The sequence below is a fragment of the Siphateles boraxobius genome, unplaced genomic scaffold, assembly GCF_051911475.1.
Source record: "Siphateles boraxobius isolate OS27281-9 unplaced genomic scaffold, OSU_SipBor_1 60, whole genome shotgun sequence".
NCBI classification, from domain to species: Eukaryota; Metazoa; Chordata; class Actinopteri; order Cypriniformes; family Leuciscidae; genus Siphateles; species Siphateles boraxobius.
Window position 1 is genome coordinate 780,680 of NW_027509187.1, and position 27,882 is coordinate 808,561.

The window sequence follows — 27,882 nt, forward strand, 5'->3', positions numbered from 1 at the left end:
TAATACACTGTTCATTGTGAGTTCTCGATAAATACTGTCAAGTCATATAAAGGCGTTTCAAGAATTTATTTCAGATTACACTTTAGTTTAAACAAAACAAAGTCTGCACTCAAGAAAACACTTTTGCACATATTTGTCAAGGCACAGCAAACAGTGACAATCTTGTCCAACGCCATTATGTTTTCACCTTCACATTTGAGAAGCATGTTCACAGGTACAGAATTTAAATTTGTTTCACACAACACCAATCACCCTCGCAACTGGAATCCTGAGATCTATGGTCCTAGTCTCCTCCACATCTTTCGCCTTCAGCTGTGCACGACCCCTTGTGAAAGCAGGAACCTTAACCTCAGCACACATCATATCCACACTTTCCCTGATATTAATATTTCATGGTGCATACGTGTTTATACTGAGAAAAGGTCTGTGCCCTTGCAAGTACATTTGAGGGCTTTTTGATAAAAACCTCAAAACAGTCCACAATGGCGGCCACATTTTTGCCAAACGATTCCACAAACTGGTGTGGCATACTGGTCAATAAACTTTCTCTGCTTGGCCAGTACACCAATGCAGACAACCGTGAGCACATCACACTGAGAGTATGGTGAAAGGCATCACTGGCACACCAAACAGACAGTCGAGGTGCTGTACTGGCAGGTCTAGTCTGAAGCGCATAAGAGTCAACAGGACAAGCTGGAAGGGTGAGAGCTTCTTCAAACTACCTTGAGGCAGATATGTAGAAGCATCTGAAACATTACATAGTTCAGAAGTCCCGAACTACTTCACTCTGTTATCATCACCACTCAAAAAGTCAAAAGTTCCCATTCATCCGGTACTCTTTAAGCTCTTCCTTAAGCTTTCTGTTTTCCTCCAAAAGACAGTTGATAACATCTTGTCTATGTGTGCAGAGTGCACATTCCTGTTCTGGGGACAGCGGCTCCTGGTACTGTTCTGGGGATAGCGGCTCCTGGTACTGTTCTGGGGATAGCGGCTCCTGGTACTGTTCCGGGGATAGCGGCTCCTGGTACTGTTCTGGGGATGGCGGCGGCTCCTGATGCTGTGCCAGCGGCGGGTCTTGCTCCTGGTGCTGCGCCGGGGATGGCAGCTTCTGGTGCTGGGTCCTGCGCTTTACTAGTCGCTGAAATCTCGCTTCATCTGTTTGCTTAACTTCACTGTGGCCTAACCGCAAAGATGGTTTCCAGTCAGGGTGGTTCTCCAACATCTCATATGATGGTTTACCTAGAACAGAACAATTTGATTATGAAAACCCATCAATTTAGCACATTTCACAAACAAGCTAGCAAAATGTCATGAACAGAATCTTAAATAGTTTTGATAAAAAACAACAACATTAATAGTTGGCCATCAAGTATTTTCGAAGAAGCAAAAGCTTGATAGATACAGTGCTAAGGAAAAGTGAACGCACCCATGCTAAAGTTGACTAAAAATGGAAGAAAAAAAAAAGGAAATTGATCTTAATGACTTAATTTAAAAAAAAAAGGAGAGGAAAAATCCAAACTTTAAGGACACCAATTTTCTTTGTGAATGAATAATGTATTGTAAATAAATAATGTTCTTCCATAAAATACAGGGTGCATAAGTCAGGACACCCCTATGTTAAATTCCCATAGAGGCAGGCAAGGCTTGGGTGCCGCGTTGCATTCTGGGACGTGTCGGTCATGTTGATGGCCTCGCGAATGTAAACATACAGCAAGTTGAACGAGGAGAAGAAGCAGAGTTGGGAGAAAGAAAAAAGATGTTAAAATCCCTAAAAGGATGTGGAATTTACCGAGATACGTTAAATAGGGAAGCCAGGGACCGGTATGTGGACAAAATCGGCACTATTAACGGTTTGGATCCATATGAATCCGGATGCGAGTTGTACATTTCATTTGCTGGTTTTCCTGGTAACACAATCTAAATTATCATCCCATAGCAGAAGTGTTGAAAACATATAGAACCATTATGTTGTGTTATGTTTGTGTGCGCGTGCATTCATGTGTATGTATGTGGTGTCGCGGTTGAAGGAACGAAAAAAAATATAAAAAGAAAATCGTACACCATCTTTAACTTACCAGAATGAAAATGCAGGGAACATACTCTCATCGACATCGGGATACTGTGGAAGGTTAAGTTTGGTCGTCTTACAGCCGCGATCCAAGCGAGCCGACGACTCTTTGTTATCTCGGATGCTTGGTCTCCGTGGCTGCGCTTCCAAGCAGGGAAGCGGTGGAAAGTTAATCCATTTTCGATCTTTTTCCCATTGCGATTATGTGTTGCGCTGTTACACCCCAAAATACAGCAACGGTTTACCATGGTTGAAATAGTAACGCCAAATTAAGACACACGACTGAGAGGGAGTACGTCTATAGGGAATGCGGAGTTACGTCACGCCGTGTTGCATTATGGGACGTGGGCGCCATCTTTACAGGCACGGTCTCTCTGTTTACCTTTTCGCCGGCCGTTCCTATGGCATTTAAAAGTGGGTGTGTTTGGGTGAGACAACGTAAAATTGAAGAAGAACGGAATAAATGGAGAAGTTGAAACAAAAAGAGAAGGGACCCTACCGGGAAAAATTGAATGCTTTTGCATCTGAACTCTTCATATATATATATATATATATACATACAGTACACACACACACACACATAATGATGTTAGTTAGTAGACAACACTGGGCCAGAAGATAAACAAAAGCTAACTCATTAATCTAAAGTGATCTTCATAAAACTATTGACAGTGTGTGACTTCTTCAAATATAATTTTTTAATCAAATTCTTAAGACATTGTGACTGGAGTTGCAAATGGAACATTGTCTGTTGCTAGCCATAAATAATGCGTTCCTCTGGAATCCAACACACACCGACGTTTAAGTCTATGAGAGCAAAATGAAAATACTGTATTTAGGTCAAAGTTATAGCCAGAGAACTCACCCGAAGAAAAATGCCGAGAACACACTCTCGTTGATGCAGGGATGTTGTGAAAAGTGTAGTTTTTCCTCCTGAGTGCGGCAACCCACGCGATCCGGCGTCTTCTCGTTAGCTCCTCGACCTGCTTCCCTTGTTGTTTCTTCCAAGAAGGAACGCTGAAAAAACGTACCCCGTTGACCAGTTTCCTCCCTGAACGGTCGTGTGACCTGCTATGGCAATCCCTTATCGAGCAGAACTGACCAACCATATCTAAAATAGTGATAGAAAATCCAAAAGCAGCCTCCAACACATGAATTTCACTACAGCGGAATAGGGCGCGATCCTGTAAATATGGCCGCGGACCCATAATGCAACACGGCGTGACGTCATCTCCGCATTCTCTATAGAACCATTATGTTGTGTTATGTTTGTGCGCTCGCATTCATGTGTATGTATGTGGTGTCGCGGTTGAAGGAACGAAAAAATATATAAAAAGAAAATCGTACACCATCTTTAACTTACCAGAATGAAAATGCAGGGAACATACTCTCATCGACATCGGGATACTGTGGAAGGTTAAGTTTGGTCGTCTTACAGCCGCGATCCAAGCGAGCCGACGACTCTTTGTTATCTCGGATGCTTGGTCTCCGTGGCTGCGCTTCCAAGCAGGGAAGCGGTGGAAAGTTAATCCATTTTCGATCTTTTTCCCATTGCGATTATGTGTTGCGCTGTTACAGCCCAAAATACAGCAACGGTTTACCATGGTTGAAATAGTAACGCCAAATTAAGACACACGACTGAGAGGGAGTACGTCTATAAGCAGTGTGCAGTAGTCCGAGTAGCAGTAAAGGAGGCAATCAACATGGCGGCCACGCCAAGTAATGACGTCACTGTAGTTAGCTAGCAGGCTAGGCAACAACGTCAGGTGCACTTGAGCCGACAACATAAACAAATTTAAAGACATTTTTAGAGAACTTACTCGAATGAAAATGCAGAGAACATACTCTCATGGACTCGGAGATGCGGTCGAAAGTAATGTCCTTTCTTCTAATTGCAGCCACCCAAGAAATCCGACGTCTCCTTGTCACATCGGAGACATGCTCTCCTTCATGCTTTTTCCATGTAGGAATACGAAAAAACTGTAACACATGGTTCTTACGGTTTCCACGACAATCGTGTGAGACACTGGAGCAGTTTTTTACACAGCAGTGTTTTCCAGGCATTCTAAAATAATGCGGAATTGCAACAGCCTCCTCTACTACCAACACAAACAATGAACGGTGGCGGGACGGAGGATGCCGTGAACTCTGAGGGCGGGGCGAGGACTTTTATTTTGTAAGTTATATGTTGTGATTCACTTCCGATTGTGTTTTGTTTCCGCTGTCTTCACGTTAATGTTACAATATTATTCGGCATTTTTCCTTGATCTTGACGGATTCAGCTGTCATTTTTTATCACATTTCTGACTGTCAGGATGATCCCGACCGAAGACGCGTCCGCTCGGAAGCGAGTGATCGAGGACAAACTCAAACAGGTCCGTAAAAACAGGAAGAATGAAGAATAACATAAGAATCCCGTGATCAGGGAGCGGATATTATAAATGTAATTTGCGGTCAACTAGAATGAAAATCTGCATGATTGTCATGAAAATAACGTCACAAACTTTTTAAAAGCGTAATGGTAGAAGAAATGATAATGTCATTTTGATGGGGTGTATTCACTTGAGAGTTTAGTATATTTTACAGTACATACGCCTATAGCTTGACCTGTATGTTTTACTTATAATCTCAGGAGCAAGAAACTCTGTCTTTCATTCGTGAAAGCCTGGAGAAGAGTGATCAGCTCACTAAAGGAATGGTGAGAGATGATCAGTTCATATATTGGTGAAAGTGTGTGTGTGTGTGTGTGTGTGTACATGTTTTTTTACATGATACGTGCTGTACACATTGTAGTCAATTTTAGGGGTCGGGTTAGTGTAAGGGAGAGAATATACAGTTTGTACAATATAAAAACCATTATGTCTATGGAGAGTCCCCACAAAGAGTGTGTGTGTGTGTGTGTGTGTGTGTGTGTGTGTGTGTGTGTCATGCCATCCTGTTTTTTAGGATATAAGATGATCAAACTGAATTAAGGATACTCACTGCACACATTGTAGTTAATTTTAATGACTGAAACCATGAATGTGTTTTGATTCTTTGAGGTGACCATCCTGTCGTCGTTCGAGAGCCGTCTGATGCAGCTGGAGAACTCCATAATCCCAGTCCACAAGCAGACGGAGAATCTGCAGCGACTGCAGGAGAACGTGGACAAAACTCTCTCCTGCATGGATCACGTCATCAGTTACTATCATGTGGCCAAAGACACTGACAAGATCATCCGGGAAGGGTGAGTGTGACTGAGACTGAGACGCTTGCCTGGTGCTAGAAAATATATTGGTTCGACTTTTATATATTGATATAAAATATATATACTGTATGCGTTTTGAACAATACCCGTTCAGGTTAATTGTATATATGTGTGAGTGTGTGTGTGTGTGTGTGTGTTTACATATATATTTCTATATATATATATATATATATATATATATATATATATATATATATATATATATATATATATATATATTAGTGCTGGGTAACGATTAATCGCATCCAAAATAAAAGTTTGTTTACATAATATATGTGCGTGTACTGTGTATAATTATTTTGTATATATAAATACACACATTTACATGTATATACTGTGTGTGTGTATATATATATTTATACATAATTTATATTATATATAAATATTTTATATAAATAACACATTTTTCTTAGATGTATACATACGTGTATTTATATATACAAAGTACACACACACATATTATGTAAACACACTTTTATTTTGGATGCGATTAATCTTTGTCCAGCACTAATATATATATATATATGTATGTGAACAAGCTATGACATATATATATATATATATATATATATATATATATATATATATATATATATATATATATATATATATATATAAAATATATATATATATATATATATAATATATATATATATATAAAATATGTACTCATTTCGGTCAATCACTACTCTTGCAGCCCAGCTGGTCGTCTGGACGAGTATCTGGCCTGCATTGCAAAGATCCAGAAAGCCGTGGAGTATTTCCAGGACAACAATCCCGACAGTCCTGAGCTCAACACTGTGGTACGTCCTTCATCCTCTCACAAACCTCTCACTCTCCTTCAGCTTGAATAAAGCGTTCACCGACGCTGTGTGGTGTTGCAGAAAGCTCGTTTCGAGAAGGGAAAGGAGCTGCTGGAGGCGGAGTTTCGCAGCCTGTTGACGCGCTACAGTAAACCAGTGCCGCCCGTGCTGATCCTGGACGCCATCGGAGGAGACGAGGACATGGAGGTGCAGGAGGACGTTACGCTGGAGCATCTTCCCGAAGCCGTTCTGCAGGACATCATCTGCATCTCTGCCTGGCTGGTGGAGTACGGCCGCAACCAGGGTGAACACACACACAAACACTTTCATCTTAGGCCACTTCCACACCAAGCCAGAGCTTTCCCTATCCCATTGTTTTTTCCCCTCGTTCTAAAAAAAAAATTCAGTAAATGCCGTCGTCTCAAGAAATATCCGCGTACACACGAAACCACTCAAACCGACTCGAAACGATGTAGTATACATGCCAGACCAGTGTGTGACGCTGTAAATACGAAGAAGAAGACTTGGAGCATGCGCATAAACCTTGCGCTGTATACAATAACAACAGGCTCAGTAGCTTCTTCTTTTCTTTTTTCTTTTTTTTAACAAGTTTATTGACCAATATAAACAACCATAAATGGCCTGGTACAAAAAATGAAATGCCTTAATCAGACAACAGACAAGCATCATAGCATGCGAAATAAAATATAAATAAATAAAGAGGTCTTTGTATATTACAAAGAAATATATTATAAAATACAAAGAAATAAAAGAGGCTCAGTAGCTAACACAAGCATGTAGTCCGCAGTTGTTGTTACTGTTACGTGACGTAGCGGTGTCTGACTGACTGTGTGAGTGTGTGTGTGTCTGACTATGGTGATGACATCATCGTTTCACAAAATATACGGATTGGCTGTACACACGAAAACGCAAGAGTGTCCATTTCAGATATATCCACTCTGGGACCCGGTTTCAAAAAATAGGGGTTTCAGGCTCCCAAAACACTGGATGCGTCTGAACGAAACGCCGATAAGATACACATTTTTTTCTGTAAACAGCTAAACACGTCTCTGTGTGGACAAGGCTGGGTGCATACTGCGCAATTTATAATGGTACTTTACGATTGTTGCTTGTCATAGAGGTTTGCATTGCCGATCAGAATTATTATGTCATTAATGTCAGACTGTACGACAGTCAAGACGCGTTAAAAACGGACGCACACAAGAAAAGTCATCTGGAGTTTTACATCATCGATCAGTGTCTGTGAGCTGTGTTACACGCGGGATTGAAACGGTGGCTACAAATAAATCTCTAGCGTTACTTTTGGTCACGGCTTGTCTTGAAAAACAAAGATAATTTGACGGTGGTCATAGGAGAATCACTGCAGGACTGTGAGCTAAATCTTCTGACACTGACAAATTTGATCTCAACGACCATTAATCGGCTGTCGGTGGACATGACAAACTAACGATCAAAGACTTCAGATTTTAGCCTGGGATCAGAGGAATCTTTTAGGATTTGCTAAATTAGTCTCAGACGGCCAAATCGTGGCCAAAATCGCACAGTGTGCACCGGCTTTAGACGTGTGTCACGAGGATGTTTGAAATCTAATGCTGTGTGTGTTTGTTTATCCGCAGACTTCATGAACGTGTATTTCCAGGTCCGATCCAGTCAGCTAGATCGGTCCATTAAGGGTTTGAAGGAGCATTTCCGTAAGAACAGCGCCAGCTCTGCTATCCACTCGCCCGCCGTACAGACCAAACGCAAGGAGACGCCCACCAAGAAGGCTCCGAAAAGACCAGGTCAGTGACCTTTAACCCTTGACTTCACCAAATCGGGTCTCTTTGGGTTCGTGGTGGATCGCAATCAGGTGTATCTGTCTTCCATGACATCACTTCCTGTCGAGAGTTCTCCTCTTTTCCTAATCCTAGTGTGTGTTCTTACTAACCGTCTCCTCTCCTCTCATTTCTCACTCGTGTCTGATGATGTCAGTCTACATCCCAGGTAAAGTTGCAGCTGGATTGTGTGACGTGTTCATCGCTTGCTTCTGTTTGCACAGTCAGAGCTTTACATTATACACACACACACACATAAACACACACACACGTGCGCAACAGATCAGGATTCATTGTGTCCATGAAAGGCCTGTTCACATGCGACGCAACCGTTTTTCACTAGTAAAATTTACTGGCCAAATACACCCTAAAATGATAGGGGAGGGGTCAGTAAGATATTTGAAATGTTTTAAAAATACTGTACATAATTTAATTTAATATTTTTAATTTAAATGATTAAATAGAATTATTACAGAGTATTTTCTGCTTACCAAGGCATTCATTTGATAAACAAATACAGTAAAAACAGTAATATTATGAAATATTTGTGTAATTTAAAATAACTGTTTTCTATGTCAATATATAGTAAACTGTAATTTATTCCTGTGATTAAAGTTGAATTTTCAGCATCATTACTCCAGACTTCAGTGTCACATGATCCTTCAGAATCTGAATCAGAAATCATCATATTAGAATGACTTCTGATTATTATCAATGTTGAAAACTGTTGTGCTGCGAAGTAGAAATCTTTCTTAATATTTTAAATGGTTTATTCTTTATGTAATGTTCTTTATGGTCATTATTGATCCATTTAATGCATCCTTGTCGAATAAAAGTATTAATTTATTTAAATAGAATTCTTACTGACCCCAAAACTTTTGGATGGTGGTTCATGTTTCCTAAAGGTCCAGTAAGCGATTTATGAGAAACTGTTGATATTTGAATCACCAAAACAAACACGCCCCTACCCAAGAGGACACACCCCTATCTTGATAGCCACGCCCCATCCAACACAGGGACCTGCCCCTAATAAGTGGGCACGCCCCTTACTGCTGATTGGCTACAAGTGTGTTTTGGTGCTTGATCCGATCCACTTTGAACAGCGTTTCTCAGATATCGCTTACTGCACCTTTAAACGAGGCCCAATGTGAAAAGGTCTTTACACAACACACACACACACACACACAGTAGTGATAGATTGATATATCAGCCAGGCTGATTAGTTGCCTGATATTTGTTAATTTTCATGTTATTGTTAATCAGGTTAGCACATTGCGCTAGTGTTTTGAGCTGTATAGCAGGCGTTTCCTTCCTGTCTGTTAAACTGTGTATCTGTTTGAAGCGCTTGCACAGTGGTGTTACTGTATTTTCTCATTTTGTTGGCTAACAGCACTTTATTGCATATGAAGTGTCTCAACAGTGAGAAAGGAAGTTCTTTGTTTTCCACTAACACTCGCTGCATGCGCACGTCTCCACCACACGGTGGCGCTGTGGCCGTTCGGCCCTCGCTAACAGAATGTCTTTGTCATGCTTGACACTTAACACAAACATCTACTTCACTTTAACTGCTTATTAAAGGGGTATATCACATTTTCCTTAATATTTTGTTCTTTGTATTCTTTATTATTTGTATGATTTACATATTCTAACTCAAAATAGTTGATGCAAACTAATCTGCAACAACGGCTCTTTCAGAAATCTCCATGATTCGACGTCAGCTATGAGCTGATTCATGTTTGTTCTTCTTTATTTAAATATATCAACACTCACATTTAGTGTTTAGCCAGTCATTTACATACACAAGTCTTTAATAACAGCCTGTTTAATTATAAAGGTTAGAGAGGAGTGGAAATTCTCCTGAAAAATTAAATGATGACTGGAAACTTTAACATCCTAAGAAAAATGAATATGTTATAAAATGTTGATATAACCCCTTTAAGACACATGCCTTGTTTTAGCCACACTATGACTCTCACATGTTTAACTTTGTGTTGTTCAGTATAAGTTTATGATGTTAATAGGTTTTAGATTGTTGTGATGTTTGGCAGAGGCTGATGCTTTTTGAGCAGCGCTAATATTAATGACTGTATTAACATTAACATCACTGTTCATGACACAATGCTGTAGTTTAATAGCTGTGATTGATTAACCGGTTGTATTTTCTCCTCAGTGTGTTTGACGTGTTCTTTCTGTTCAGCTGTAGACATTGTGATAATATGTCATGTGATGTTTGTGTGCACTGCAAACGTAGTGTAGCGCACGTGTGTGTGTGTGTGTGTGCATGTGTGTATGCAAGGTCCAAAATTAACTTTTTGCCATTCCTGCTAATGACGAGTCAATTGAGAAAGTCTATCAGCTATAAATAAGTATTAAATATATATTTTTATAAACTTTGGTAAAATTTAGCATTCTTTTTTTTTTTTTTACAAATATTTCATTTTCATTACTCTAATTTCCCCCCCCCTTATATTAATATAAGTAATTTGTGGTATAATATACAGAAATTATATTTACATATCTTTTCATTACATTAGGATTTGTGTGTTATATTTTTGTTTTTGTGGCTTAATGTGAGGACTATTCCGTTACAGAATTATTTTCTTTTTTGTTACAATAAATATTACAATATTACACTTCATCAAAATAATAACATGCCTATTAACAAACAATATATATTATTAGACTATTTACCTAACTGTATTTTTCTTTAATATATAAGCAAATAAACAATTACTTACTAAATGAAAAGTAAATAAAGTCCCTAACAAGTAATAATGTTTCAGGTAAATTGTTTGTAAAATGTTTCAAGTAAATTCAAATAATATTTTTTACTCTTTATGTAAACATTTTAGACCTCCAAGGTTTGATGGTGAATTCACCAAAAATCTTTTAAATTCATGCAAGTCGCAACAAATTATATTATTATGTTTAAATTTCTTGTCAGATTATGCTAATTTAAAGAAAAAAACAAGTTTATTTTTCTGAGCCGATTGGCAGATGTAATTTTTGTCATTAAGCATGAACTTTTTCCATCAGTTTCTCAGACTTCTTATCTTATGTAATTTTGCGTCTCAAGTAAATGTATCTTGATTTAAAGGGATAGTTCCTCATTTACACACTGAATTTCTTTCTTCTGCTGAACACAAAAGATGATATTTTAAAGAATGTGTTGACTTCCACAGTATGGTATGGAAAAAAAATATACTATTGCTATCATCAGCAGATTCTTCAAAATTTCTTCATTTGTGTTCAGCAGAAGAAATAAATTCATACAGATTTTGAACAACCTGAATCTTTGTCCCTTTAAGAATGTTTGACCGTGTAATGTTGCAGTTCAGTTACCAACAAACATGAACGGTTATGAAGAAGTCCAATAGAAGAAAGCGCATCTGAAGGATAAGTATCCAGTCAAGGTGCTCGATAGTCTAGGGTTTTCAGGCACTCTTTACAATTAAAAAGCCTTTATTATCAGATGGCTACATACAGAAAATCGCGTTTTGGCCCATGCCTTCCTCATGGAGAGCAACACAACACCCTCAGCCACAAGCAGTTTCATTCATTAACACATCTGATTCGTTAACAGATGTCATGTGATCAACATCTTTTTACAGCATTAAACATTCACCAATACATTTCCAAACTCAGAAACACCACTTAATAAATACAAAAAAAATACAAAAATGTCACAAGAAAGGAGTAAAATCCAAGTGTTCGTTCAGTCCTGGATACATATTGGCCTTACATTTATAAAATCCAAAAGGTCTCCTTTTGATTCAGTTTAGGTTCTCTATTCCCTTTCCAAATAATACTGTTCACATGACCAATACCTAGTATTTACAGGATAGAAGGGTTACTGTAAAACATGAACTGTTGTTTATTTCTGTAACTGTCGTTTGCAGTCTGTCAGAGGTTAAGGTTGGACCGTGTGTGTGTGTGTGTGATAGCTGTGGTGTGCTTCAGTCACGGAGGGATCTGGATTCCTCTCAGTTGTTCCTCTGGTTTCGGTGAACAGGGTTTCAGACGCCCTTCCTCTTCCTCTTCCTCATGGTGTCTTCCTCTGTTCTCCTCCTGAAACACTACTATCCCCCCTTCTCTGTCTCTTTCTCTCTGTTTCGGTGTTGATGGGAGCAGGCACGATCCGTAAGGCTCAGAATCTGCTCAAACAGTACTCTCAGCATGGCCTGGATGGAAAAAAGGGTTCTAACCTCACTCCTCTGGAAGGTAAAGCACTGTCCTTCTGGTTTCCCTTCCGTCTCCACGATTTCTCTCACTTTTGCTGTGTTTTTGAACTGTTGTTCCTGCGTTTCGGAAAACAACAGTCGGAGAAAACAGAAACTTATGGGTCACAGCGGTAAATCGGCCTAGAGAGAGAGAGAGAGAGAGAGAGAGAGAGAGAGAGAGACAGAGAGAGAGAGACAGAGAGAGAGAGAGAGAGAGACAGAGAGAGAGAGAGAGAGACAGAGAGAGAGAGACAGAGAGACAGAGAGAGAGAGAGAGAGAGAGAGACAGAGAGAGAGAGACAGAGAGAGACACCTTCCTGTGCTCCACTGTTTGTCCGTATTATTTTAATATTGCTATCAGATGTTGTAATTTATATTTACAAACAGAATAATGTTTATGTGGCACAAAAACAATGTGGATTTAAATAAAGGTGTCATTGTTAAACTTAAAAACATTCTAATTTTGAAAACATGGCAGCAATTACTAAATATTTTGCCACATGCATTACCACAATATTTTGCAGCACATGTAAAATATGCTGCAAGATCTCTGACTTATTGATGCATATTTTTCTTAAAAAAGTTGATCATTAACTGCCACCATGACTGATATTATAGTGTTGTTATTGTTAGCTAAAACTATTACAAGTAGTTTTTGTTAATTGAAATAAATCTCAAATTGAATAAAATATAAATATTAGACAAAATTTTAATTAAAAAATTAAACAAATTACAAATGCTGTATTGGCAGCTAACTGAAAATGAAATAAGTTGAAGTACTGGAATTACTAAAACTAAAACGGAAATGTATTAATGAATGATTTTAATTTTAGCTTAAGTTTTAGTCATTTTATGTGCTTTTGTCATTTTTATTTTTTATATATATCTAATTCAAAATAATAATGGTTAACTACTGTATTAAGCAAAATTCTAGAATTAAGTTTAATTATGAATTATTTAAAGCTGCAGTCTGTAACTTTTGGGTTAAAAATGATCCAAAATAAATTTGAACAAGTACATAACCAGCCAGTGTTCAAAACTCTCTGCTTGCCATAGCTCAATTCAAAACGGTAAGCTTGTAATAATGATTTTAATTCCAGCATGTCTTTGCGTCATTACGTCACATCTGTACACATAGAGAAGGAGTCTCGGCCAGTCGGCTATGTTGCGTGTGAGGATGATGGAGGTGGAGATTTATAGCCTTTTCTCACAGCACTTCATATAATTAAACGTATCAATTTGATGGCGGTTCCAGAAAGGTTCAAACGACAATCACCAGTGACAACTGAAGATTCACCCGCTGTAAAATGCAAAAGACTTCGGACATCGGAGTGGCTACAGGAAAAAAGAGACTGCAACCGGACACATGCGCAAACAAGGATAATATCGGAAGGGCATTAAATGTAGTCACGCAATGCTGATTTTGTTAACATTAATAATTTGAGAACAAATTGTAATTTGCACGGTTTGACGTGATATGATAAGCGATCGTTAGCATTAATCAGTGCGATTTACTACAACGCTTATTTTCCCTTAGTTGGTCAGAACAAAAGTGGATGTTACTTGTTCAGACGACATGAAAATTCTTGTGTTGCTCATACTTCCAAAAAGTAGAATCTGAGATTGCGAATGCCAGTATCCACACCGGCGGCGACTGACAGCCACACATTCTCCTCAAAACATTAGATTCATCCGCACTGTGCCGTGCCGAGGCACAACCCGCCTAAAGTTGATGATTCCGCGAATAACTGCAATTGCAGATTTCGAACAGAGATGGCGACAAAGAGGAAAAACTACGAACTGCAGCTTTAATTATTAATGTATTAGTTTATTGATTTAATAAATACTATAATAGTATATTCAAAATACTAAAATAGCACTGCATCTCTTTCGAAATCTGAATTTCCCAAACTGTAAAATGTTCTGTTGCACTTTTTAAAGTTGATTTTGAGTGGCAGCAGGAAGAGTGTGCTCAAGGTTTTCTCTCGAACTGTACGCCATCACTGTTTCCCATAAGTCTCTGTGCTTTGCTGGGTCCATCGGTGCACTTAGAAACCCCACTAACATCCTAAAACAAGTGGCCTTTGCTTTGTGGGCGGGTTGAGCTTGTTCAACACTCCCATTATGGCCTGGGGTGACCCCGTCATGTGACTATATCCTAACCAATCAGGTTTCGAACATGACCTGCGTGGGGTTAAGCTCCCGTCTGACGACAAGCATGGGGCGGCTACAGGTGAGTCTGACCTCAAAGATTCAATACCACTTACTCTGATTAAAAATAGTTTTGTGTTCAAAACACAAAATCTTGTGGCTTTATGTTCAAAATAATGTGTATTTTAATGTTTATCCTGGCGGGTTTTAGTGTTTCTGGGTCTATATTATTTTCGGTATGTCAAAGATGCTGTTGTAAGAGCTTCGGTTTTAAAGCTCTGAACTTTAAACATTTGTTAAAGCAGAGCTGGAGGGTTTTAAAGCTCAATCAAGCGATTTCAGTATCAGTTCAAAGAGTCATTTAACACTGAATCAGACCTTAAATCAGTCTTTTAGTTGAATTTTCACATTTACTTCAACATCAAACATTAGGGTGCAATGATTCGAATCTCACTGATATACAATGTTTCAATATATATTATCAGTATTATATGCATAATTGATATGCATCAAAGAGACTTGTTATTGATTCTCTGTGGAGTGATTAGATATGAAGAAACATTAGCGGGATTGTGCTGTTTCACGTTTATCTTTAATCATCGTTTAGCACATGTTGTAAATATGGCTTCCTGCAGTATCACAACATAATTGCAGAAAACCTATTCAGTGAAAGCAATGCATTGAAATCTCCCAATTGAAATTATGAAAATTACTCTTATTTCTTATTTGCAGGTTTTTGGTCTCATATTGATACATTTTATTTAAAGCTCTAGTTGCATCACCAGCGGCAGCAAACAGAATTACAACAATAATTTCTTGTATCAATTATCAGATATAAAGTCTGCTATTGTTCAAACTAATCAATAGTTCAGCCCCAAACTTAATTACATTTATGTCTATGCATATGGCCGACGCTTTTATTCCCAGTGACTTGCATTGCTTTTAACAAATACATTTGATCAGTTAATGAATTTCCATGGGAATCGAACCCATGACCTTGGCGTTGCAAGCGCCATTATCTACTGTTTGAGCTCATTCCATTGGTTGAGCCAGTATTTAATATTTCAATGTTATTATTTTAATCCATATTTCAAAATACGTGTATTTGAATATTGTTTTTCCTGAGATCTAACAGGTGTGTGTGTGTGTGTTTGTCTCAGGAAAGGATGACGTGTTGGACATTGAGATTGATTCGTACATCCACTGCATCAGTGCGTTTGTGAAGCTGGCTCAGAGCGAGTACGCTTTACTGACCGAGATCATTCCAGAACATCACCAGAAAAAGACCTTCGACTCGCTCATACAGGTCCGTGCTGATCACCACTGTGTGTGTATGCGCCGTTTGTGTGGTTCCTGTTTAATTTGATGCCGTTGCAGGAGGCGTTGGATAATTTGATGTTGGAAGGTGATAACATCGTGTCAGCGGCACGCAGAGCCATTATGAGACACGATTACTCCGCCGTGTTGACCATCTTCCCCATCCTGAGACACCTCAAACAGACCAAACCCGACTTTGACGCCACACTACAGGTAAAGAGAAGAAAGAGAGACACGCATGTGAAAAAGAAATGTCATTTTGCATTGGATTTTGTTGGCTGATGATGTCATATCCTGTGTTGTGGTGCAGGGAACGGCTGCCAGCACCAAGAACAAGCTCCCGGCTCTCATCACCTCTATGGAGACCATCGGCGCTAAAGCTCTGGAGGAGTTTGCTGACAGCATTAAGGTCAGCGCTGATCACAGCTCTGCTTCAGTCACTGAGAGGCTAACAGTTCAAACCCAGAATGCCCAGTGTCCGGACAGAATGTTTTAATTTATTGCGACGATAATTAACGGATAATATTGTGTTTACTGGGAGAAAATAAGAGAATAAACCCTGGCCTGGAGTGGCCAGTCTCGCTCCGGGTCATGTGACCACCCCCTGCTTTGATGTATTAATTTATGTTATTGTATTATAATGAATATTATTTCATTTATTTCGTATTTCATTTTAATTTAAAGCTTTATTATTAGTATATTAAAATGTAATAAATAATTATGTTTTATTAATTATTTTAAAATATTTAACATTTAATTTAATATAAAAATATTACATCATTTTAAAAATTATATATATAGTTATTATTAGATGCAATTAATAATTATGAATAGTATTAATTTTTTTTAAATGCATGTAATTAAAAAAATACAATTATATATATATATATATATATACAGATTTATAAATTTATTTTAAGACTTCTATCATAATAGAAGTGATTAATAATTAATTAGAAATTATTTTAGTTATTAAAATATTACAAACTTTATTAAATGTAATTAATACTTAATTCTACATTGCATCAATAATTAGAAAATATTTATCATTTCATTTTAATTATAATGTGTATATATATTAGATTATTAATTAAAATTATTTTTAATTTATTATAATATCTGATAAAAAGTGATTATGTTCTGATAATGTGATCTCCTCTACTCCACCAGAACGATCCAGATAAAGAGTACAACATGCCGAAAGACGGAACCGTACACGAGCTCACAAGCAACGTAAGATCTCCTCATCGTCCATTCTGTACAGTAAAATACTACTAATAGCGGTACATTGTTATAAATCCAGACAAAGATGCTCTTTCTCTCTCCTTGTTTCTCCTCAGGCCATCCTGTTCCTGCAGCAACTGTTGGATTTCCAGGAAACTGCAGGAGCGATGTTGGCCTCTCAGGGTAAAGCAGAAACACACTGATGTACACACAAAAAACAGACATATTAGATCCAATAGATATACCTGGATTATTAATCTGCTATTCTGCAATGAACTGAAGATAGTTAGTAGTTAAAGAGCAGATGTGAGCTCTGTATTTGGACAGCCGAGATGTCTGTTTTTAGCACAGTAATGTTCATAACACACAGTCCTCGCCCACCTGTCTCCTTGTTTGTCATCTTTTCACATTTCCTGTGGTCTGCATTTCCTTTTCCTTTTGTTTTCCTGAAGTCGCTCATTCTGAGATCATACTTGGAAAGCCAATTCAACCATTTTCAGCTTCTCTGCCATTGTTTTTCCCTGAACTATCTTTCTCCACCCTGCACTAATAATAATTTAGCCTCTAAATTAGCACTCAAAGTACGATTTTAGCCATCAACTACTATTTATTAGAGTCGGATCTGCTAAGCAGTCTTGCCTTATTAACAAATAGTCAGTGAAAATGGTCAGAAATTAAATATGATGTCCTGATATGACCGCTCTTGTTCACAGCAATGCATGCTACTCTGTAGCTCCTCCCACTGGTTTCTTAGCTCCGCCCACTCACCTCTGCTTCTGTCAATTAAGGGGCTTTTGCACCGGTGGATCCTTTTCATAGTTCCTAGAACTATTGGCGGAAGTACCCGGATTTTGACGTATTCGCACCGCAGGAACTAAGAACGATTTTAGTTCTAGGAACTCTTTTTGGAGGAACTAATTTACTCCTACTTCAGAGTCGGGTCTAAACCAGCACTGTAGGAACCACCTGTGACGTTAGTGTACGCTGATTGGCCGTACACATGGGAAACGCCAGCAGCCGCCATTTTTTAAAAAGCTGTGTAGACAGATTATAGCCTATATATTTACTCCACAAACTAACTCTACGAACATCTAAAACAGTGATAGTTGAGCCTCCAATGCAACTTTTGAAGAGAACAAGCCAAACATGATTCTGTATCAGCTCACTGGACATCTACCACACAGCATACGCTAATAACTTTTCATATACTTTCTACTTTCTATGTATAATAGTTCTATCTAATAATGTATTAGACAGATCGTAACATAACGAGCACAGAGAATGCAAGCACTGTGTGGCTCTGGCGTTCTCAGCGCCCGCAAAATAAAGGTCTGCCGCACCGTCAAAGTAAAAGTCACAACCACAAGCGCGGGTTACGTCACTTCAGAGTTCCTACTGGCGGTGCGAATGCAACCAGGAAAACGTTCCTAGGGGAACCACCCTGGTGGCTAGTTCCTAGAACTACCTGGTGCGAAAGCCTTTCTCTCACCCTGGCGGTAGCTCCTCCCACTGGTTTTAAGCTCCGCCCACTCACCTCTGCTTCTGTCACATGATATCTCTCTCACCCTGGCTGTAGCTCCTCCCACTGGTTTCTAAGCCCTGCCCACTCACCTCTGCTTCGGTCACATCATCTCTCTCACCCTGGCTGTAGCTCCTCCCACTGGTTTCTAAGCTCCGCCCATTCACCTCTCCTTCTGTCACATCATCTCTCCCACCCTGGCTGTAGCTCCTCCCACTTGTTTCTAAGCTCCGCCCATTCACCTCTCCTTCTGTCACATCATCTCTCTCACCCTGGCTGTAGCTCCTCCCACTGGTTTCTAAGCTCCTCCCATTCACCTCTGCTTCTGTCACATGATCTTTCTCTCACCCTGGCTGTAGCTCCTCCCACTGGTTTCTAAGCTCCGCCCACTCACCTCTGCTTCTGTCACATGATCTCTCTCACCCTGGCTGGCTGTCAGTGGTTAAGCTCTTCACTAACAGAACTATTTTAACTTCTTGCCCTTTGCCTCTTTCTCTTGTTCTCTTTCTCTCTTTCTCTCTCTGTTCTGCTTTGCTTCTGCCCTGTAGTTCTCGGGGACACTTACAATATTCCTTTAGACCCCCGAGGTAAGAGCCCGAGCAGATGAGTAGAGCTGGACTCCTCTGACTTACAGGCAACATGAAACCTGAACTCACTCGCTTTACTTTCTCAATACATGTGGTGAATGATCTGCCACTGCATGTTATTCTAAAGCAGTGCTCATAAACATGTTTCACTCAGATTATGGAAGTATGATGGGTAAAAATTAGTATTTCATGTGAAACTGTAAATAATGTAGGGCGGGACTTGATTTTGTCTATTGGGATTTGATTGCATTGAGTGGGGTAAATATTATTAGTTAATGTTATTTTGCCCTTACCATGTGGCCTTAGTTAAATCAGCAGAAAATAAGGATTGTTTCAGACAGAGATTTTGATTAAACACCAGAAATGTCAGAATCATTCACAATATGACCAAAAACATTTATTATGAATGTAAACGAGGCCGATTTGTTTTCATGTTGACTTCAAACCCATATCTGTCTTTCTGAATCGCTTACTGTACTTGGTTTTTTAGATGTTTCTGAAAGAGTTACAAGCTTTATTTTTGGTGTTTATGTCGGTTTCCGGGAACTTTGGTTTGTGCTGAATCAAATAATTTGTAGAAAGTTTCATCTGATGGTATTTGCTCTGAGGATCTTCATATCATCCCCTGCAGCCAACAGGATATGAAACAATAACCTCTCTAAGTTATGATTTTATAGCATAGGACAGGAGCTGTGATTGAATCTGGGGCAATACCAGTGCAGCTGATCTGAGACCAGTTTCGCATCTCAGAGAGTTAAATGTAATACGTATATGTGTTGTATGTAAGGTAGGATTAACTTCAATCTAAGCTTCTAGTTTTAGTTATTTAGATTCAGAGGTTGACAGAATTACTCAGAAGGAAGTGATCATTTTCTGTATGTTAAACAAATGAACGGCTGTTGAAATGTGTCTCTTGTTGTTTTCAGAGAGCAGCTCATCCGCCAGCAGCTACAGTTCAGAGTTCAGCCGTAGACTACTGAGCACATATATCTGTAAGACACACACACACACACAGACGCGCACTCTCACACACACTCACTCACGCACACACACACACACACACTCACTCGCACTCACTCACTCGCACTCACTCACTCGCACTCACTCACTCGCACTCACTCAACCGCACTCGCACTCACTCACTCGCACTCACTCACTCACTCGCACTCACTCACTCACTCGCACTCACTCACTCACTCGCACTCACTCACTCACTCTCGCACTCACTCACTCTCGCACTCACTCACTCACTCACTCACTCACTCTCGCACTCACTCACTCTCGCACTCACTCACTCACTCTCGCACTCACTCACTCACTCTCGCACTCACTCACTCTCGCACTCACTCACTCACACACACTCACTCACTCTCGCACTCACTCACTCACTCTCGCACTCACTCACTCACTCTCGCACTCACTCACTCACTCACTCACTCTCGCACTCACTCACTCACTCTCGCACTCACTCACTCACTCACTCGCACTCACTCACTCACTCTCTCACTCACTCACTCATACACACACTCACTCGCACTCACTCACTCACTCGCACTCACTCACTCACTCACTCACACTCACACTCACTCGCACTCACTCACTCACTCACACACACACACACACACACACACACACACACACACACACTCACTCGCACACACTCACTCACTCACACTCACTCGCACTCACTCGCTCGCTCGCACGCACTCACTCACTCACTCACTCACTCGCACTCACTCACTCACTCGCACTCACTCACTCACTCACTCGCACTCACTCACTCACTCACTCGCACTCACGCACTCACGCACTCACTCACTCACTCACTCACTCGCACTCACTCACTCACTCGCACTCACTCGCACTCACTCATTCACTCGCACTCACTCACTCACTCGCACTCACTCATTCACTCGCACTCACTCGCACTCACTCACTCACTCGCACTCACTCACTCACTCGCACTCACTCACTCACTCGCACTCACTCACTCGCACTCACTCGCACTCACTCGCACTCACTCGCACTCACTCACTCACTCACTCGCACTCACTCACTCACTCACTCACACACTCACTCACTCACTCACTCACTCACACACTCACTCACTCTCACTCACTCACTCTCGCACTCACTCACTCACTCACTCACACACTCACTCACTCTCACTCACTCACTCGCACTCACTCACTCACTCACTCACACACTCACTCACTCACTCTCACTCACTCACTCTCGCACTCACTCACTCACTCACTCACTCACTCACTCGCTCTCACTCACTCACTCGCACTCACTCACTCACTCGCACTCACTCATTCACTCGCACTCACTCACTCACTCGCACTCACTCACTCACTCGCACTCACTCATTCACTCACTCGCACTCACTCATTCACTCGCACTCACTCATTCACTCGCACTCACTCACTCACTCGCACTCACTCACTCACTCACTCGCACTCACTCACTTACTCACTCTCACTCACTCACTCTCGCACTCACTCACTCACTCACTCACTCACTCGCTCTCACTCACTCACTCGCACTCACTCACTCACTCGCACTCACTCATTCACTCGCACTCACTCACTCACTCGCACTCACTCACTCACTCGCACTCACTCATTCACTCACTCGCACTCACTCATTCACTCGCACTCACTCACTCACTCGCACTCACTCACTCACTCACTCGCACTCACTCACTTACTCACTCGCACTCACTCACTCACTCGCACTCACTCACTCGCACTCACTCACTCGCACTCACTCACTCGCACTCACACATTCACTCGCACTCTCTCTCTCACTCACTCACTCACTCACACTCAATCACTCACTCGCACTCACTCATTCACTCGCACTCACTCATTCACTCGCACTCACTCACTCACTCACTCGCACTCATTCACTTGCACTCACTCGCACTCATTCACTTGCACTCACTCACTCACTCATTCACTTGCACTCACTCACTCACTCACTCACTCACTCGCACTCACTCATTCACTCGCACTCACTCACTCACTCACTCATTCACTTGCACTCACTCACTCATTCACTCGCACTCACTCATTCACTCGCACTCACTCACTCACTCACTCGCACTCACTCACTCACTCGCACTCACTCATTCACTCGCACTCACTCATTCACTCGCACTCACTCACTCACTCACTCACTCACTCGCACTCACTCATTCACTCGCACTCACTCACTCGCACTCACTCACTCACTCACTCGCACTCACTCATTCACTCACTCACTCGCACTCACTCATTCACTCGCACTCACTCATTCACTCGCACTCACTCACTCACTCACTCACTCGCACTCACTCATTCACTCACTCACTCGCACTCACTCATTCACTCGCACTCACTCACTCATTCACTCGCACTCACTCACTCATTCACTCTCACTCACTCACTCACTCGCACTCACTCATTCACTCGCACTCACTCATTCACTCGCACTCACTCATTCACTCGCACTCACTCACTCATTCACTCTCACTCACTCACTCACTCGCACTCACTCATTCACTCGCACTCACTCATTCACTCGCACTCACTCACTCACTCGCACTCACTCACTCACTCACTCGCACTCACTCATTCACTCGCACTCACTCACTCATTCACTCTCACTCACTCATTCACTCGCACTCACTCATTCACTCGCACTCACTCACTCACTCACTCACTCGCACTCACTCGCACTCACTCATTCACTTGCACTCACTCATTCACTCGCACTCACTCATTCACTCGCACTCACTCACTCACTCACTCGCACTCACTCACTCACTCGCACTCACTCACTCACTCACTCACTCACTCGCACTCACTCATTCACTCGCACTCACTCACTCATTCACTCTCACTCACTCATTCACTCGCATTCACTCGCACTCACTCGCACTCACTCATTCACTCGCACTCACTCACTCGCACTCACTCATTCACTCACTCATTCGCACTCACTCATTCACTCGCACTCACTCATTCACTCGCACTCACTCACTCACTCACTCGCACTCACTCATTCACTCGCACTCACTCACTCATTCACTCTCACTCACTCACTCACTCGCACTCACTCATTCACTCGCACTCACTCACTCGCACTCACTCACACTCACTCACTCACTCGCACTCACTCATTCACTTGCACTCACTCATTCACTCGCACTCACTCATTCACTCGCACTCACTCACTCACTCGCACTCACTCACTCACTCACTCGCACTCACTCATTCACTCGCACTCACTCACTCATTCACTCTCACTCACTCATTCACTCGCACTCACTCATTCACTCGCACTCACTCACTCACTCACTCGCACTCACTCACTCGCACTCACTCATTCACTTGCACTCACTCATTCACTCGCACTCACTCATTCACTCGCACTCACTCACTCACTCACTCGCACTCACTCACTCACTCACTCACTCGCACTCACTCATTCACTCGCACTCACTCACTCATTCACTCTCACTCACTCATTCACTCGCACTCACTCATTCACTCGCACTCACTCACTCACTCGCACTCACTCATTCACTCGCACTCACTCACTCACTCGCACTCACTCACTCACTCGCACTCACTCATTCACTCACTCACTCGCACTCACTCACTCACTCACTCACTCGCACTCACTCACTCACTCGCACTCACTCATTCACTCGCACTCACTCATTCACTCGCACTCACTCATTCACTCGCACTCACTCATTCACTCACACTCACTCATTCACTCGCACTCACTCACTCATTCACTCTCACTCACTCACTCACTCGCACTCACTCATTCACTCGCACTCACTCATTCACTCGCACTCACTCATTCACTCGCACTCACTCACTCATTCACTCTCACTCACTCACTCACTCGCACTCACTCATTCACTCGCACTCACTCATTCACTCGCACTCACTCACTCATTCACACTCACTCACTCACTCGCACTCACTCATTCACTCGCACTCACTCACTCGCACTCACTCACTCACTCACTCACTCGCACTCACTCATTCACTCGCACTCACTCATTCACTCGCACTCACTCACTCACTCGCACTCTCTCACTCACTCACTCACTCTCACTCGCACTCACTCACTCACTCACTCACTCGCACTCACTCACTCACACATACACACACATACAACCACTCACACACACGCACGCACACAAACACACACACAGGCACACACACTCACAAACTTCCTGCATTTTTACATTTTCAAATAAACTCTTTCTGTATGATTTATAAGCTTGTTTCCTCATGGGGACCTCAATTTAGGTCACACACATACTCAGAACACAAACTCACATACTCAAACACACCGCACACATTCTCTCACACACTCACTCACGTACAAACACATTCACTCACACAAATAACTGATGTTTTAAAAAGCTCATATCATGCACTTTCATATAAGCTTTTCCTTAGGGTAATTTAATAATGTAATAATAGTAAAGGTTTTTTGTTGATCTTCTAGTTTTTCTTGAACATTGACCACAGTCTGATCTCTCCCAGTTGCAGACGTTCAGAATTGTCAGCCTGTTTTTATTTAATGCTCTTTTTTCTTTTTTTTTCGAAGAGGAAATTTTAAGTCCTGAAAGTTACAGGATGTTTTCATTATCATCAAACTCTTTTATATCAACCGATCATGTGAAATTTGATTCTAAATGATATGAGTTTTCATTAATTGAAATAAATATAAAATAAATATTAAATGATAACCTTTAACTTAGAAAACATTACATGAAAAATAGAAATGTTTTCTTGGACTTACTAAAACTGAAGTAAAAATAAATTAAAGCTAAATAAAAATATTTAAAAATTAAATTACTTTAAATTGAGTACAATTTAAATTGAACTTATATGAAATAAATGTTAATTAAATATAAAGTTAATTTAAAATATTAATAAATCCTATAATAGTATATAAATGATAGTAAAATAACACTGATTGTGTTTGGAATAAATGATATTGGATAAATAGTTTTTTTGTGTGTGTTTCTCTGTTTGTAGATAAAGTCCTCGGTAACCTGCAGCTGAATCTGTCAAACAAAGCTAAAGTGTATGAAGATCCGGCGCTGCGAGCCGTCTTCCTTCATAACAACTACAACTACATCCTGAAATCCCTGGAGAAGTGAGTATACAGACTGATTCAGGACCATTGAACAGGTTCAGTTCACTGACCAATCAGACAACTCACTACTAGCCAATCAGACACTGGAACACACTCACTACTAGCCAATCAGACACTGGAACACACTCACTACTAGCCAATCAGACACTGGAACACACTCACTACTAGCCAATCAGACACTGGAACACACTCACTACTAGCCAATCAGACACTGGAACACACTCACTACTAGCCAATCAGGCGACAGTTAAATTGACGGTTTCTTCCTCATTTAATATTTAGTAGTTCCTAAAATAAGTCACATTACTGAAGTAAAGTGTAATGTGAATGGTGTTTCCTGCTGCGCAGGTCTGAGTTGATTCAGCTGGTCGCTGTGACCCATAAGAAGGTGGAGAGTTCATACAGAGAACTGATCGAGCTGGAGATCCAGAACTATCAGCGCAGGTAAAACATCACAGTCCTCATGCCAGACACTGTCCTGTCACCATTCAACCAATGACCTTCTGACCTTCACTTACCTACAGCTGGCTGAAGGTCACGGAGCATCTGACCGAGCGAAACATCCCAGCGTTCCAGCCTGGAGCCAAAGTGAGTTCACACACACACACACAAACTATTCTATTCTGCTTTTTTCCATGTTCATCTTTCTTTGGTGTGTAATGTTGCTGTTTGAGCATGAAAAAGGTTTCGGGAGTTCTCTATATCAGTGTCAGTGTTTCTGAACTCCTGAAACGCCTCCATTGTATCTTGAGTTTCTCCCGGGAACACGTCACAATATTCCTCATTATAATAATTCAAACGCAGAATAAAGGGGCGGGGCCTGGTTGAGTTAGTTAGTAGTGTGTTAAACTGGCGGTTATGGTAAGGGGCGGGACATTTCCCAAACACACTCGAAGCGCTCGACCAATCACAACACACTTCTCCAGCCGACCACGCAGAGCACAGTGTGCTTTTCAGAAGGAGGGGCTTCATAGAGACAGGAAGTAAACAGAGCGTTACTGACAGACTGGGAAGAGAGGAGCCGCAACAATGGAGAATATGAGGAAAAAAATCAACATTCAAGCAGGAAAACCTGTTCTAGTAAATCTTAATCACAATCAAGATTTTGAAAAAGGGCATAATATGGGCTCTTTAATGCTTTATTATCTGCAGTTTGGAACTTCTGCACTCAGGTGCAGTTTGTGTTTTGAGCTTCTGTTAAAATTTTTTTGAATTGGTTCATCATTAAATGATCTCAGTTTAACCTTCACTGATGTTTTGCATGAGCAGCTGAAAGACAAGGAGCGACAGATCATCAAGGACAAGTTCAAGGTGAGAGAGTCTTGCATCTTCTTTAATCCGACTGTATCATGTTTGATTCATTGTTTCCAAGGCCTCTGAATGATGAAACCTTTCCTGATAAACCCGTCGCACACTTTACTTACAATCCTTCTGTCGTCTGATTAATAGTTTCGACTTTTTCAGCAAGTAAATGTCCTTTTAGTATGAGTGTACAAACGTTCTCCTTCAGCTCGTGCTTCATGTGTCTTTCTGCTGTCAAATCTGCATTGATTTATATAAAGTAAACGCAACAATAGCTTTGATATTGTTAGTAATATTTCAAGATGAACACATACTGGACTGAAGCAGCTGAAGTTTACTTAATCATCCGAACATTATAGAAAAATCATAAGTATCAAATATGATCATCATGCTTTTGAGGAAGGTTTATTAGTTCATCTCTCAATCATCATTGTATTGCATTGCATTATATGTTTTAAAACTACAGAGCTTTTATCATAAAACTAAGCATTTAAATATCTTACTAAGACATATTATTGGCAGATATTAATATTTATATGCATTTTATGTAAGTATCTGCTATACTGTTATAAAGATCACACTGATTGACATTACAAGCATCAGAATTTCATCTTATGTTTTAATCATATAAATATCAGCATCTGCACCAAATTGCATATTTTTGCTCAGTTTAAGTTTAAAAACTGCGTTTTTTTCCTCCATATTCAGACTATATGAGCCATAAAGCCTGATGCATCAAATATGATACTCAACAAAAACACATATGCAGTATTTTATATTTTCCCTAAAGGTTCAATAAAACTATGATGATTTGATAAGTCAACGTGTACAGGGATGAAGGGTTGTGTTGTGTGTGTGTGTGTGTGTGTGTGTGTGTGTGTGTGTGTTTGCAGGGGTTTAACGAGGGTATGGAGGAACTGTGTAAGATCCAGAAGGGCTGGGCGGTTCCTGATAAAGAACAGCGTGATGCTATCAGACAGGCTCAGAAGAGAGTGGTTTCAGACGCTTATAAAGCCTTCCTTCAGCGGTGTGTGTGTGTGTGTGTTTGATGCATCAGCTCATATACACATGTATTCGGTATGTGTTTGTTCATATGTTAATCTTGGTTTTTACAGATGTGCAAATATTTCATTCACCAAGAATCCAGAGAAATATCACCGATACACGCCGGAGCAAGTGGAAGAAATGATTGAAAAGCTCTTTGACACTTCGGCCTAGGCAACGCCCACTCCTTCACCATAGCAACAGAGACGAACATGCGGCCACGCCCACTCCTTCACCATAGCAACAGAGACGAACATGCAACTTTCCCCTCTGCTTCATCACACACTACTCCAGTGCAACGTCATTATTTGTTTTTTGTATAAATGTATTTATGTAAATGTTTTTGGGGGATTTAACTGCAATAAATAAATAGAATTCACTCCTGAAA

At 40.7% G+C, this 27,882-nt stretch overlaps 2 protein-coding genes across 10 annotated transcripts; one reads left to right on the forward strand and one right to left on the reverse strand.

The window, feature by feature from the left end:
- Positions 1-51: 51 nt before the first annotated feature.
- Positions 52-4,215, reverse strand: LOC143718258 (uncharacterized). Of its 4 annotated transcripts, XM_077209275.1 has the most exons (3): positions 3,432-4,181; positions 2,934-3,179; positions 52-1,239 (listed from the first exon to the last, which is right to left on the reverse strand). In XM_077209275.1, exons 1-3 carry the CDS (start codon positions 3,670-3,672, stop codon positions 812-814), a joined length of 915 nt encoding a protein of 304 aa, XP_077065390.1. In that variant the 5' UTR covers positions 3,673-4,181; the 3' UTR covers positions 52-811. The 4 variants fall into 4 exon arrangements, 3 of the variants coding, with proteins under 3 accessions (XP_077065390.1, XP_077065392.1, XP_077065391.1); XR_013196295.1 differs by lacking the exons at positions 2,934-3,179; positions 3,432-4,181 and adding an exon at positions 2,076-2,363; XM_077209277.1 differs by lacking the exon at positions 2,934-3,179 and having other exon boundaries at positions 3,432-4,215.
- On the forward strand, positions 1,733-27,882 carry exoc7 (exocyst complex component 7). 6 transcript variants are annotated; one of them, XM_077209255.1, is made up of 21 exons: positions 1,741-1,821; positions 4,383-4,443; positions 4,701-4,766; positions 5,110-5,294; positions 6,013-6,118; positions 6,200-6,422; positions 7,756-7,920; positions 8,111-8,122; positions 12,085-12,174; positions 15,485-15,630; positions 15,702-15,854; positions 15,952-16,050; positions 16,812-16,874; positions 16,982-17,048; positions 19,898-19,963; positions 25,028-25,148; positions 25,497-25,592; positions 25,673-25,736; positions 26,418-26,459; positions 27,344-27,477; positions 27,566-27,882. In XM_077209255.1, exons 1-21 carry the CDS (start codon positions 1,757-1,759, stop codon positions 27,666-27,668), a joined length of 2,127 nt encoding a protein of 708 aa, XP_077065370.1. In that variant the 5' UTR covers positions 1,741-1,756; the 3' UTR covers positions 27,669-27,882. The 6 variants fall into 6 exon arrangements, with proteins under 6 accessions (XP_077065372.1, XP_077065374.1, XP_077065370.1 ...); XM_077209261.1 differs by lacking the exon at positions 1,741-1,821 and adding an exon at positions 14,344-14,406 and having other exon boundaries at positions 4,346-4,443; XM_077209257.1 differs by lacking the exon at positions 8,111-8,122 and having other exon boundaries at positions 1,733-1,821.